Consider the following 13,782-nt stretch of genomic DNA (forward strand, 5'->3'; position numbering starts at 1 on the left):
GGGAAAATATAGTGATCTGACTAAATATCGGCCCATTGTTTTGGTTCATATTATTTTGAGTGGATTAGAGGAAGAATAGTCATGTTTATGCTCCATATTAACTAATGCATTTTTTTCAATTTAACGTTTCTCATTATCTCCATTGGGATTTTTCTGTCTACTTTTATAAGCCATAGAATCTCTCTTCCCATCTATCAGTTTTTATGAGTCACATTTTTATATTTAAATATTATATTTAAATAATTTAAATCAGTTCATAGACATTAAGTATAAAGTGACTTCTTTTAGGATGAAGTTTTATGAAATCATGTTTCTATAACGATCTTTTTTCATTAGCTGTTCCTCAGTGAAATATACTACTGTTGCGATATTTCTCAAGTTATTGTTGAGAGTAACTGGAAGTCACTGACCAGCTGTTTGTTCAGATGATAAAGTTCTATCATTGTAAGGAATCCTTGGCTCAATTCTTAAACAAGATGAGAAGAAAAATGAACTTTTCTTTCCACATTGATAAATTTTCATATGTAACCTGAAATAATGATGTTTTAAATAAATTTGCTGTTTCATTATTAGGGAAAAATACCTGAAGCAGCAAGCCTTTAAAATATTTTTAGCATGGTATGCCAGACATGTTACGGTTTGCTCACTAGCCTCCTTTATAACCTATATTTGTATGCAGCTCTTCTTTCTTTTTTTTTTTTTTTGCGGTACGCGGGCCTCTCACTGCTGTGACCTCTCCCGTTGTGGAGCACAGGCTCCGGACACGTAGGCTCAGCTGCCATGGCTCATGGGCCCAGCCGCTCCGCGGCATGTGGGATTTTCCCGGAACGGGGCACAAACCCGCGTGCCCTGCATCGGCAGGCGGACTCTCAACCACTGCGCCACCAGAGAAGCCCTGCAGCTCTTCTTTGCCTCCGAAAAACTTTCAGGTTATCTTGAGGCCCCAGCCCAAGGCTTCCTCCATTAAGATAAGTGCAGTCAGTGATGATCCTATTCTCCTCTGAACTGACTACGTACTGTCTATTGTACTCTTCAGTGATCAAATAATACAGGCCTCTGGCATTTCTAATATATTCCTATAGAGGTAAAACATAGCTATATTAAAAGTAGGAGCTCTGTAGGGTTGGCGTTTTCACATGTCTTATACTCCTCTGGATCAGTCTGCTGCCAAGCACAGTGCCAAACGTGGTAGGTGCTCTCTAAGTGCTGCGTGAGTTCAAGTAGGATTAAAACGTGTTGGAAGTCATGCAGTCCTTCAGATGAGCACATCCATGCAAATGATTTAGGAATGACTGCTGTAAGAACAATTTGATTTGTTTAGACACGCTATATTAAAGACTATTTTTAGTTCCTTAAAGACTGTTTTTCTTTTTTAAAAAGAAATCATTAGGATCTCTTTTAGGTTTATTACTTTTGCCAACTTGAGAGGTATATATATACACCCTTGGTAGAAAATTAGAAAAATAAAAGGAAAAAAATCCTCATGTTTTTCTACCATACAAAGGTAATCACCTTTAACATTTTATTTCCTGCCGAACTTTTCATTGGGCAGCTTTTGCCATTTTTTTTAAAGCAACAGAATTATCCTACCCTTTCCACTTAGCATTATAACATAAACTTTTTATATTACAAATTGTTTGTAAATATCACTTTAATAGTTTGTGTTATAGCCCATAAGAGCTCCTTAATTGGATAGGCATGAAAAAATTGATGGTAAATGCCTGCTTTTCTCCCTCTCTACATACTGGAAAAGAGGTGAGTAAAACACCCCTTATTCCTGACATTTATCCTGATATCCTTGGCAGTGACAGAATGACCAGCTTCTTGGATTACATTAGATTTGAATATATCTAGGGATGATGCAGAGTAGTAAAATAATTGGTTACCATAGAGCTGTAAATAGATGATATTGTAATTTTGTGTAGTTGTTTTTTGAAGTATAACAGAGACTACTTTTTGGAAAATTAAAAACGCTGATCTTGTAAATTAAAATTTTGAACTGTGTAGACACTTTTGTTTTTGGGTATCTTATACACTAGTTGAATTGTCCTGATAAACCTGTGAACTGCCTGTAATAATTATACTTATGAATCCATATGTTATTTAGTTCACTTGTGTACTTTAAGAAAAACTCCTAGGTAATTACATATTCAGGCTGAATAATAAGTAATTAAAATGATACATTCTTTGCAAACTTTCCTATATTGTGCTACATTGCTTTCTAGATGTTGTATCACAAGGAAGAACATAGAAAAGACAGTATTTTGCCCTCAAAAAATTTATAGTTTGTAAAAGAATACTAGTTTCATTTATTTCCTACTTAATGTAGTTTCTCAGTAGGATATTTTGGTATGCTAATTTGTTTTTTTAAATGTTTGTGTTTGTTTAGTGATGTTGAAAGAGAACATTTTCATTTGTGTGTTGCTACATTTTTCACCGTCTGATTCATATTCCAAAGGTTTATTCAAAGTTTATTCTGTAACTTCAGTTAGTGAATTGCCTGTTACGCATACTTTGAGGCAAAAGACAAGCACATTATAGATATTTTCAGTAGCTTACAGGCTCTGATAATAGTTGTCTTGGTTTGACACCTAGACTAGTGGTACACATTTGAGGATGTCACCTGTGATTAAGGAACTCTAGAGGCATTGAGCACACTTGTTGCTGTTGTAACTGAGCAAAGGGCTCGTCTGCTCACAGCACAGAAAGCTGAGCTCTGACAGTGGGTTTGTAGCAAAGGAAGGGTTTATTGCAGGGCACCAAGCAAACGCATGGGAGACAAACCCCAGATCCAATTCCAGTTGATCTTTGACTGAGGGTTTTTTTAAAAGGCAAAGAACAAAAAGGCTGGGGTTAATTATCATCTTGTGACATTTCCTAATCATAGTTTCAGGAGTCAGGATGTCTCTGGTTTACAATTCTCTGGCCAGGTAGTCCCCGGCTCATCTTGCCCTGGAGAAATAACCTGAGTTTGTATGTTAATGATAAGATCTATAACAGTGATTTTAGTACATTAACAATGCTATTGACAACAGCAATTTCAGTCATCTGACTCTGGTTGACCAGTGTTGGCAGGATTGAGGTCAGAGGGGATAAGAAAAGGAGTAAAGTTTTGGATAGAGAGATTAATCATAAACTCGGTAAGAGAACTTGGTTTGGGGGGCTTGGTTTCACTATGAAAAGACATTTATAAGAGTTGCTTCTGGAACTTACCTGGTGGCGCAGTAGTTAAGAATCTGTCTGCCAACGCAGGGGACACGGGTTCGAGCCCTGGTCTGGGAAGATACCACATGCATAGTGAGCAACTAAGCCCGCGCGCCACAACTACTGAGCTACTGAAGCCTGCGCGCCTAGAGCCCATGCTCCGCAACGCCGGGCGCACAGCAACAAAGATCCAACGCAGCCAAAAAAAAAAAAAAAAAAAATTAATTGGAAAAAAAAAGAGTTGCTTCCATGAGACAGAGATTGAAATGGGATCCAAATTTTGGTGTACTGATTTCTGCTTTTGTATTTTTTCTAGGAAATTAGAAGTTGACTTTAAGTAGCTATTACTAATAACAATTATAATTAACATCTTTTGAAAGCTTACCATGTGCCACGTACTGTGCTTTGTGCTTTACCTATTATGTTCTCTCGTGATCTCATATAATCCATCAGGTTGGCACTGTTACTATCCCCATTTTAGCAGATGAGGAAACTGAGGCTTGGGTCATGTTATTTATGCAAAGCAGTACTCAGAGACTTATATGACCTTAACAATGGTGATAGAAAGATACTTTGGGTGCTATCATTGTTGATCTGTTGTCCTTAAACAAATAGGAGAAACAAACTTTTGTTTGGGGAACAATCTTACAACTCTATATGCAGCATCTAATCTGTATTTAGACCCACTTACTGTCATCAGAATGCTCACTGACTCTTTAGAGGAGGCGATATGCTTGGTACCCATGGATAAAACCTAGGTTGTAAGTATGAATCAGGCAAATTGTAGGGCCAGTAAATGTTGCAGACATTACATTATTGGAAAGATCACTTTGTGAGGGGTGGTCAGGAAAAGTTTGGTAGAATTTCTGGGATTTACCTAGGTGGGGAGAATATTAAGGGCAGGAAGGCACCATATTAACAAAGGTAAAAAAGCTTAAGGGCTATTAATAGGACCTTTATTGTGGATGAAGCAAGAGCATAAGGGCAGCAAGTTAGGAAAGCTGGTGGGGACTGGATTGTGAAGAGCCTTGAATTCCAGACAAAGGAATTTGGACCTTATTCTCTAGGTTCTGGGAAGCAGTAGAAAGTTTAGGAGGAGTTGTTTGTATACTGTGACTAGTACCTAGATTTCCACTTCTTCTTCAGAAAGGGCAGCTGCCTAGAATATTATTTTCTCTCCATGACTTTAGGTCTAGAATTGCAAGTACCTGTTTTTGAAATCTGCCTATCAAAAGCAGTAAGGGAAAGCAAATTAATGCCCTTTCTTTTAAGGAATGACCCTTAGAGGCTTTGAGGCTTTTTTTGTTTTGTTTTTAATTTCCCTTCCCTACTTATTCACAGAAGGCTGACAAATCTGTAAGTTCTCTAGAGAGAGAATTTCAGAGAATTTACTAATCGTGAGTCTTGTCGTTCCTATATCCTGTTCTGAAATCTTGAAATGTGCTAACTCCTTATTATAAGTTGACAGTATTTACTGTATCTGGTTCCAGGGCATTCCCACGATATTTTTGAAATATAAGGATGAAAGGCATTCCCACGATATTTTTAAGGCTTTCTTGTCTTTTCAAAGGTCACTGTTTACTCTGTCCTACTTTATACCAGTCATGTGGCAGAACTGCTCCATGAGCTGGCTTTGTGCAGATCATGAGATACGGCCGCTGTTCCACTTGCCCTTGGTTTGTTTCTTGCAGGCATTCACCCTTTTATGCCTCTTCACAAACAGCATTTGATATGCTCATGGCTTAGGCAGCAAGGTTGTAACTAAAATTAGTAAACTGCTGCTTAAAATAAAGTTTTGCTGGCTTTGTAGAAAAGGCACTTTTTTCAGTTTGACAAGCATATTTTTATTTCATGTCACGTTGTGCATTTGTCAATTATGTAGATGATTCTTGTTGAGATATGTTAAAGCAGCCTCTAATATTTGAATGCATGACCTAATGTCCGGCTGAGCTTGGTTATGCCAATCAGTGTATATAGGGTGAACACAGTTTTATTCAAAAGGCCAGAATTAATGGAATTTTGATATAAATACTGTTGGCCCCAGGTCCTCTTACTACAATAAATAACAAATTATTCCCTCTGAATATAAAAAAGTTGGAATTTTTCTTTCTTTTTTTGGGGAGAGGCCTACATTTTGAGTGGTCCTTTGAACCAATTCTGATTTCCTTTATGAAGATGGTGATGATGTTTTAGCCAGCTCTGGGTCAGCCATTTCAGTCTGTAAGAAGGTAGTTATGTTGGGGTTTGGTAAGTGCCAGGGAGGTGCCCAGAAAAACTATGAAAAATGTGGGAATTAAATTCATAGGGCTCTTTGGATGTTTTAGAATCTCAAAGATTAAGAATCATAACTATGTGATTTAAGTATAATTTTTTTCAGTTTCACTAAGTGGCAAAAATTAGATACAATGCTTCTAATATAATGGGTAATTTACAGCCAGAATTCAATAGAAAATAAGAATTGAATCTAGTAACTCTTTGATGTATCACAGGGCTTTTAAAATTTACAGTATCTCTTTGCTATATTCCTGTGATAACTAAATGACTGTTTCCCAATCCAGAGTTTTGATTTCTAAGTGATACTGCTCTGCCATCTCCCTGTTGCTAATCTACTACTCGCCTTCCGCAGACGCACCTATGTTGGCAGCATGCCTGGCCGGATAATCAATGGCTTGAAGACTGTTGGGGTGAACAATCCAGTGTTCCTGTTAGATGAGGTGGACAAACTAGGAAAAAGTCTACAGGGTGATCCTGCAGCAGCTCTGCTTGAGGTAAGATTTAGGAAACTCCCTGTCTGTAATCACACTGGAAGGGTATGGGTGGGTGAGAGTAGATAGTCATATTTAGGGAACATATACATTGATGTGGGTTTAACCATGGGAAAAACACTTTGATACAAACTGAAACCTGAAGCCATTTGATATTTAAATTAAAATGTCATATTTTCTTTTTCTAATAATTCCCCTCATTTCTTTCTTTGTTTTTATCAAGTAGTTTAAGAAAAATTTTATGCATACTTATTGTTTAGAGACCAGTTGTTCTATAAGACTGTTACAAAAAACAGCCAAGCACGTCTCCTCCCTGGGTGCCTTATTTCCTCTTCTGCACTTTGATCCTCTGACTTTTAGTTGATTAGTCCATTTTCTAGAGATCATGGCTGTACTGCTTTCTTGATTTTAGAGTTTTTGGCATTATAGATTCCTATCTATAGGATATGATTTTGCTTGCTTGCTTCCTTCTGCCCCTACTATATCATTTTTATATCCCCAATCTCCCAATATAAATTTTATCCTGATTTTGTTAAGTCATTGTTGAGTATTTACACTATTATAGTTATATAAGTGCTTTTCACTGCTGAGCCATGTGGTGAACTATGATCACTTTGCTTTTTCTGTCCTTTTTGTTTTTCTGTGTTTTTAAACATGTTTTTAGAGTTAATAATCATCTTGTTTCTTTTGTTCACTTTCACCAACTGTCTAATTTTCATTGGGAGACTTCCAGACACTTTGTGTTTTGTTGGTTTTGTCTTCTCTAAGCCTCTAATCTGAACTGGTTGTTCCCACACTAGGCACAGAGCTGTGGTCCGAGGATCTCCCTTCACCTCCCCCCACATCGGGTTTCCTGTTTTCCGTATTCCGTGTCTTCGTCTTTCTTGGTTTATTCTCTCATTGTCCTGGTATTAGTCTCCCAGTAGCTTCCTGAGAAAGCTTGCGTGTAAACGTTCTTCAACTTTGCATATCTGAAAATGTCTTTATGTTTCTCTCATACTTGATTGGTAGTTTGACTGGGTATAGAATTCCAGGTGGAAATAATTTTCCTGCAAAATTTTAAAGACATTTCTCCATTGTTTTCCAGTTTTCAGTGTTGCTATTGATGAGACTAAGTCTTTTGTGACTTGTTTTACTCTCTGAAAACTTTTCAGATCTCCTGTTTATCCCAATATTCTGAAAATTTACAATAATCTGCGGTGGCATGGGTCTCTTTACATTTTTGCTGATACTTTGAAGGTTCCTTGTATTGGAAAATCCTCTCCTTTTATTTCTGTAAAATTTTCTTGAATCCTTTTGTTGATGATTTCTTCACCATTTTTGGAGAACTCCTATTAATTTGATGTTAGATCTTTAATTTTCTTATCTCTCCTATTACTCATCTTTTTTATTTTTTGTTCTACTTTCTGTGAAGAGTTCCTCAGCTTTACCTTTTAATCCTTCTATGAGTTTGCCATTTCAAAGAACCCCTTTTTTTAACTTCTCTGCGTGTTCTTTTTATACTACCTTGCTCTTGTTACATAGTTGTAAAATGTCCTTTTGTCTCTGTGAGAAAAATACTAATAGATTAAAAGAAATTCTTTTTCCTTTCTTTGCTCCAAAGCTGCATTTATCTATTCGTTATATATTTTTTCTGGTCTCTGTCTTTTATATTAGAGTCTTTCATTAGATGTCTGGCAGTTTTTGTGTGTTCATATTTAATAGTGAGGCATGAAAAAGCTGATTGGAAGCTATGAACATATGAGAGGGGGCTTATTGATTACGATTTTCACAGTAGGGTTATCTGACTTAATACATTTCATTGAGGAACCTTCTGTGTCAATAACTTTAGGTCTTTCTGTTGAGGCTGGTCAGATTTCTCAGAGAAGACTCTTTAAGTCTCTTGGCTTGAGAATGAAGGCCTGGCTGCCAACATTCTAGGAACCAAGCATTCAGCATCCTGGATGTATGCATTCACCTGAACTGTTGTTTTCAGTATAGTATGTACTCTACTCAGCTGTGCCCAGTGTCACCTGCACAGGGAACCACTGCTTTATGTTCTTAAGAAAATCCCAGTACTTTGCTGCGATAGGGGAAGGGATCTGGTGTGCCTGACTGCTTCATAAATTTACTTTAACCAGTCCTCCTTATTTTGCCACCTCTGCCCCCACTCTTTACCCTGGTTTAAGTAAAATATTATTAATATTCAAATTGATTTGTAAAACCGAGGGAAAACTTGCTTTGTAAAAGGTTTTTTCTTGTTTATTTCCTTGCTTTGAGTTCCCTCTGCTTCCTGTTTTTCTGTTTTTGTAATCTTCTTAGAACAGGATGGACTGGGATATGTGTCTTATGAACAGGGAGACCATAATTCTGTTTTGCATGGACAGTCCCAGTTTATGCCTAATTATTAATTGCACTCTCTTTTAGTCTTAGAAGTGGGTCCTCTTCGGACAATAAAAAGTACAGTTACCAAAAAAAAAAAAAGTACAGTTACCCTACTTTAAAAGCCCCAGGGCTTGGAGATAAGAGTTTGATTTGGTTTGGTTTTGCTTGTTTTTATTTGAAGACAGTTCTCTTCTGGCTCAGTAACTGGTTTACTAATCAGTACTCTGAATGATAAAATAGTGAACATTATTTAAGATTTTAGTGGTTTCTTAGTTGTTAACTTTAGACATGCAGTTTAATTTAATTGGGGCACTTTTCAGATAATCTGACAGATTCTCCCGTTAGACACTTACTGTTACCCTGTTGAAAAGAACTTAAGAATAATTCCCTGATAGTTAGATTTCCCAACAGACTATATGTAGGAGTCCTGAAACAAGTCCACCAAAGACAGCTTCACAAGTAGTAGGAGAAGATGATTAAGCCCCCTGTATGTTTGTTTGACTGTATATTTCAAATGTTCACCTAGTGCTTTGTGGTGATTCAGTAATATTTGTTGAATTGAATTGATCTTTGATAAGAAGCAGCTGATATATTGATATTTTCTTACCTGCCGTAGAACTTGGTATTCACTCTTCTGGCAGTTTCCAACCTAAAAGTACCAAAGCCTCAAATGATACCTCCAAGTAAATGCTACCTGGGCCACATGCTTATCTCTGATGTTAGTGACAAATGGCATCAGTTCCTTATAGACTGTGGTATCTGTGAAGCAAGACATAAATTTGGAAGAACCGAGTGTCTTGGTCCCTGACCTCCTCCTTCTCCCTGCCTGCCCAAATCCTGGGTAAAAACCTCTCATACCTCACAGGTTATTGAAGCAAATAAGAATATATATAAAAGTACTCTGTAAACTGTAAATCACTCTACAGATAATATTTTAATTTAATATCCACTGACATTTCTTTTGTGTCTGTTTTGAAAGCCACTTCAAATTTTCCAATACCACTAGATCCCCCTGAATGAAAAAAATGAATAAATTCAATTACTCAACACCTTGTATTTAAAGTAGAATATTACTGAGAGTCTGGAATATTCAAGAGCATGTGTTTTTTATCTTTCCATATAGAAAACCTACTTTTTCAAAATTGACGTTTAGACATTATTTATAAAATTTACTCATACAAGATTATTTTTATTTTATAGCTAACTTGTATTAAGAGAATATGTACTGGATATGAAGAACATAATAGTAGATATAGAGTGGTTACTCTGAATAAATTAGAAAATAAACTTGTTCTGCCTGTAGATTCTTCTTGCCTTCATGTTACTCATGAAGAATATGCTGATTTCCTTGAGCTTCCATGGAATTGTTGCTTATATAAAACAGAATGTATTTCCAGCATACTGTTGTCAGCATAGAAATATTTACTTAAAATTTAGATACCTCTTTTTTTTGTGGGGGGGGCGGTTCGCAGGCCTCTCACTGTTGTGGCCGCTCCCATTGCGGAGCACAGGCTCTGGACGCACAGGCTCTGGACGCGCAGGGTCAGCGGCCATGGCTTACAGGCCTTGCCGCTCCAGGGCACGTGGGATCTTCCCGGACCGGGGCACGAACCCGTGTCCCCTGCATCGGCAGGTGGACTCTCAACCACTGCGCCACCAGGAAAGCCCCTAGATACCTCTTTTGAAAATGTATTGGAAGAATATAAAACTAGATCTAACTACTTGATAAACAAGTGTTGGTAGAAGAATTCAGGCAAGTCTGTTGTTGAATAGTGTTAAAATATTAGATGCAAAGAAAGTCCTTTTACGTAATTATTAGACTCAAAATTATGGAAGTTTTATCAGCTAGATTATTATCATATTTATAATTAATTCAAGATTCAGACTGTTCGTTAAATATAAGTGCATTTCTGAAATACACTTTTGTGTGAATGGGCAAATAAAATACATGGATACTATACCAAATTTTCTATATAGGCAATAATATTACAGTTCTAATATTAGAACTGAGCCACCAGGGAAGTCCAACCTTCTTTATTTAAAACTGAAGTTGTTGGGGACTTCCCTGGTGGCGCACTGGTTGGGAATCCACCTGCCAATGCGGGGGACACAGGTTCGAGCCCTGGTTCAGGAAGATCCCACATGGCGCGGAGCAGCTAAGCCCGTGTGCCACAACTACTGAGCCTGCACTCTAGAGATTGTGAGCCACAACTGCTGAGCCCATGCACCACAACTACTGAAGCCTGCGTGCCTAGAGCCTGTGCTCCGCAACAAGAGAAGCCACCACGATGAGAAGCCCGCGCACTGCAACAAAGAGTAGCCTCAGCTCGTGGCAATTACAGAAAGCACATACGCAGCAACAATGACCCAACGCAGCCATAAATAAATAAAATTTATTTAAAAATGATAAAAAACAACTGAAGTTCTTAATTAGAATTAGATCCAGTTGAGTCCTTCAAGATGGCGGAGGAGTAAGGTGTGGAGTTCACCTTCCTCCCCACAAATACATCAGAAGTACATCTACATGTGGAGCAACTCCTACAGAACACTTACTGAGTGCTGGCAGAAGACCTCAGACCTCCCAAAAGGCAAGAAACTCCCCACGTACCTGGGTAGGGCAAAAGAAAAAAGAATAAACAGAGACAAAAGAATAGGGACAGGACCTGCACCTCTGGGACGGAGCTGTGAAGGAGGAAAAGTTTCCACACACGAGGAAGCCCCTTCACTGGTGGAGATGGGGGGTGGAGGCAGGGAAGCTTCGGAGCCACGGAGGAGAGTGCAGCAACAGGGGTGCAGAGGGCAAAGCGGAGAGATTCCCACACAGAGGATCGGTGCCGACCAGCACTCACCAGCCCAAGAGGCTTGTCTGCTCACCTGCCGGGGTGGGCCGAGGCTGGGAGCTGAGGCTCGGGCTTTGGAGGTCAGATACCAGGGAGAGGACTGGGGTTGGCTGTGTGAACACAGCCTGAAGGGGTCTAGTGCGCCACAGCTAGCCAGGAGGGAGTCAGGGAAAAAGTCTGGAACTGTCTAAGAGGCAAGAGAACATTGTTTCAGGGTGCACGAGGAGAGGGGATTCAGAGCACCACCTAAATGAGCTCCAGAGACAGGCGTGAGCCACAGCTATCAGCGCAGACACCAGAGATGGGCATGAGACGCTAAGGCTGCTGCTGCAGCCACCAAGAAGCTCGTGTGAAAACACAGGTCACTTGTGGCCCGCCACTGCCAGGGTCCCGTGATCCAGGGACAACGTCCCCGGGCGAACACACAGCACGCCTCAGGCTGTTGCAACATTGCACTGGCCTCGCCCCGCATTCCCTACCCCTCCCTACCCCTGCCTGAATGAACCAGAACCCACGAATCAGCTGCTACTTTAACCCCGTCTTCTCTGAGTGAAAAACAGACACCCTCAGGTGACCTACATGCAGAGGCGGGGCCAAATCCAAAGCTGAACCCCAGGAGCTGTGCGAACAAATAAGAGAAAGGGAAATCTCTGCCAGCAGCCTCAGAAGCAGCGGATTAAATCTCCACAATCAACTTGATGTACCCAGCATTTGTGGAATACCTGAATAGACAACAAATCATTCCAAAATTGAGGCGGTGGACTGTGGAGCAACTGTAGACTTGGGGTTTGCTTTCTGCATCTAATTTGTATTTGGTCTCATATTTATCTTAGCTTAGTATTTAGAGTTTAGTATCATTGGTAGATTTGTTTATTGATTTGGTTGCTCTCTTCTTTTTTTCTAATATATATATATATATTTTTTTTTTTTTCCCTTTTCTCTTTTTGTGGGTGTGTATGCTTCTCTGTGTGATTTTGTCTGTGTAGCTTTGCTTTTACCATTTGTCCTAGGGTTCTGTCTTTTTTTTTATTAGTATAGTTCTTAGCGCTTGTTATCACTGGTGGCTTTGTTTTTGGGTTGGGTTTGGTTGCTCATTTCTTTCTTTTTTAAATTACTTTTTAATTTTTAATAATTTATTTTAAAAACTTTATTTTCTCTCTTTCTTTTCTTTTCTTTTCTCTTCTCTTCTCTTTTCTTTTTTCTTTTCTTTTCTTTTCTTTTCTTTCTCCCTTTCTTCTGAGCCGTGTGGCTGACAGGGTCTTCATGCTCTGGCCGGGTGTCAGGCCTGTGCTTCTGAGGTGGGAGAGCTGAGTTCAGGACATTGGTCCACCAGAGACCTCCCGCCTCCATGTAATAAAAAATGGTGAAAGCTCTCCCAGAGATCTCCATCTCAATGCTAAGATCCAGCTCCACTCAACGACCAGCAAGCTCCAGTGCTGGACACCCTATGCCAAACAACTAGCAAGACAGGAACACAGCCCCACCCATTAGCAGAGAGGCTGCCTAAAATCATAATAAGTCCACAGACACCCCAAAACACACCACCTGACATGGACCTGCCCACCAGAAAGACAGCCTCATCCACAAGAACACAGACAACAGTCCCCTCCACCAGGAAGCCTACACAACCCACTGAACCAACCTTAGCCACTGGGGGCAGACACCAAAAACAGGAACGACGAACCTGCAGACTGCGAAAAGGAGACCCCAAACACAGTAAGTTAAGCAAAATGAGAAGACAGAAAAACACACAGCAGATGAAGGAGCAAGGTAAAAACCCACCAGACCAAACAAACTAGAACAAAAAATAGAACTAGAACTAAAAATTTCACACAATTTGTATGGAAACACAAAAGACCCCAAATAGCCAAAGCAATCTTGGGGAAGAAAAATGAAGCTGGAGGAATCAAGCTCCCAGACTTCAGACTATACTACAAAGCTACAGTAATCAAGACAGTATGGTACTGGCACAGAAACAGAAATACAGATCAGTGGAACAGAATAGAAAACCTAGAGATAAACCCACGCACATATGGTCACCTTTGTTTGATAAAGGAGGCAAGAATATACAATGGAGAAAAGACAGCCTCTTCAATAAGTGGTGCTGGGAAAACTGGACAGCTACATGTAAAAGAATGAAATTAGAACACTCCCTAACGCCATACACAAAAATAATCTCAAAATAGATTAAAGACCTAAATGTAAGGTCAGACACTATAAAACTCTTAGAGGAAAACATAGGCAGAACACTCTGTTTTTGACCCACCTCCTAGAGAAATGGAATTAAAAAAAAAAAACAAATGGGACCTAATGAAACTTAAAAGCTTTTGCACAGCAAAGGAAAACATAAACAAGATGAAAAGACAACCCTCTGAATGGGAGAAAATATTTGCAAGTGAAGCAACTGACAAAGGATTAATCTCCAAAATTTACAAGCAGTTCATGCAGCTCAATATCAAAAAAACAAGCAACCCAACCCCAAAATGGGCAGAAGACCGAAATAGACATTTCTCCAAAGAAGATATACAGATTGCTAACAAACACATGAAAGAATGCTCAATATCACTAATCATTAGAGAAATGCAAACCAAAACTACGAGGTATTATCT

The 13,782-nt window shown here is 39.1% G+C and overlaps 1 protein-coding gene across 1 annotated transcript in view; it reads left to right on the top strand.

Moving 5' to 3' along the window:
• LONP2 (lon peptidase 2, peroxisomal) overlaps positions 1–13,782 on the top strand; it is a 98,535-nt gene that overhangs the window by 26,757 nt on the left and 57,996 nt on the right. Inside the window, exon 8 of the mRNA XM_024747473.1 lies at positions 5,831–5,972. Coding sequence (XP_024603241.1) covers positions 5,831–5,972 — 142 coding nt within the window. The remainder of the gene's footprint in view (positions 1–5,830; positions 5,973–13,782) is intronic.

This window comes from Neophocaena asiaeorientalis, unplaced genomic scaffold (assembly GCF_003031525.2).
Source record: "Neophocaena asiaeorientalis asiaeorientalis breed wild unplaced genomic scaffold, Neophocaena_asiaeorientalis_V1.1 scaffold438, whole genome shotgun sequence".
Lineage (NCBI taxonomy): Eukaryota > Metazoa > Chordata > Mammalia > Artiodactyla > Phocoenidae > Neophocaena > Neophocaena asiaeorientalis.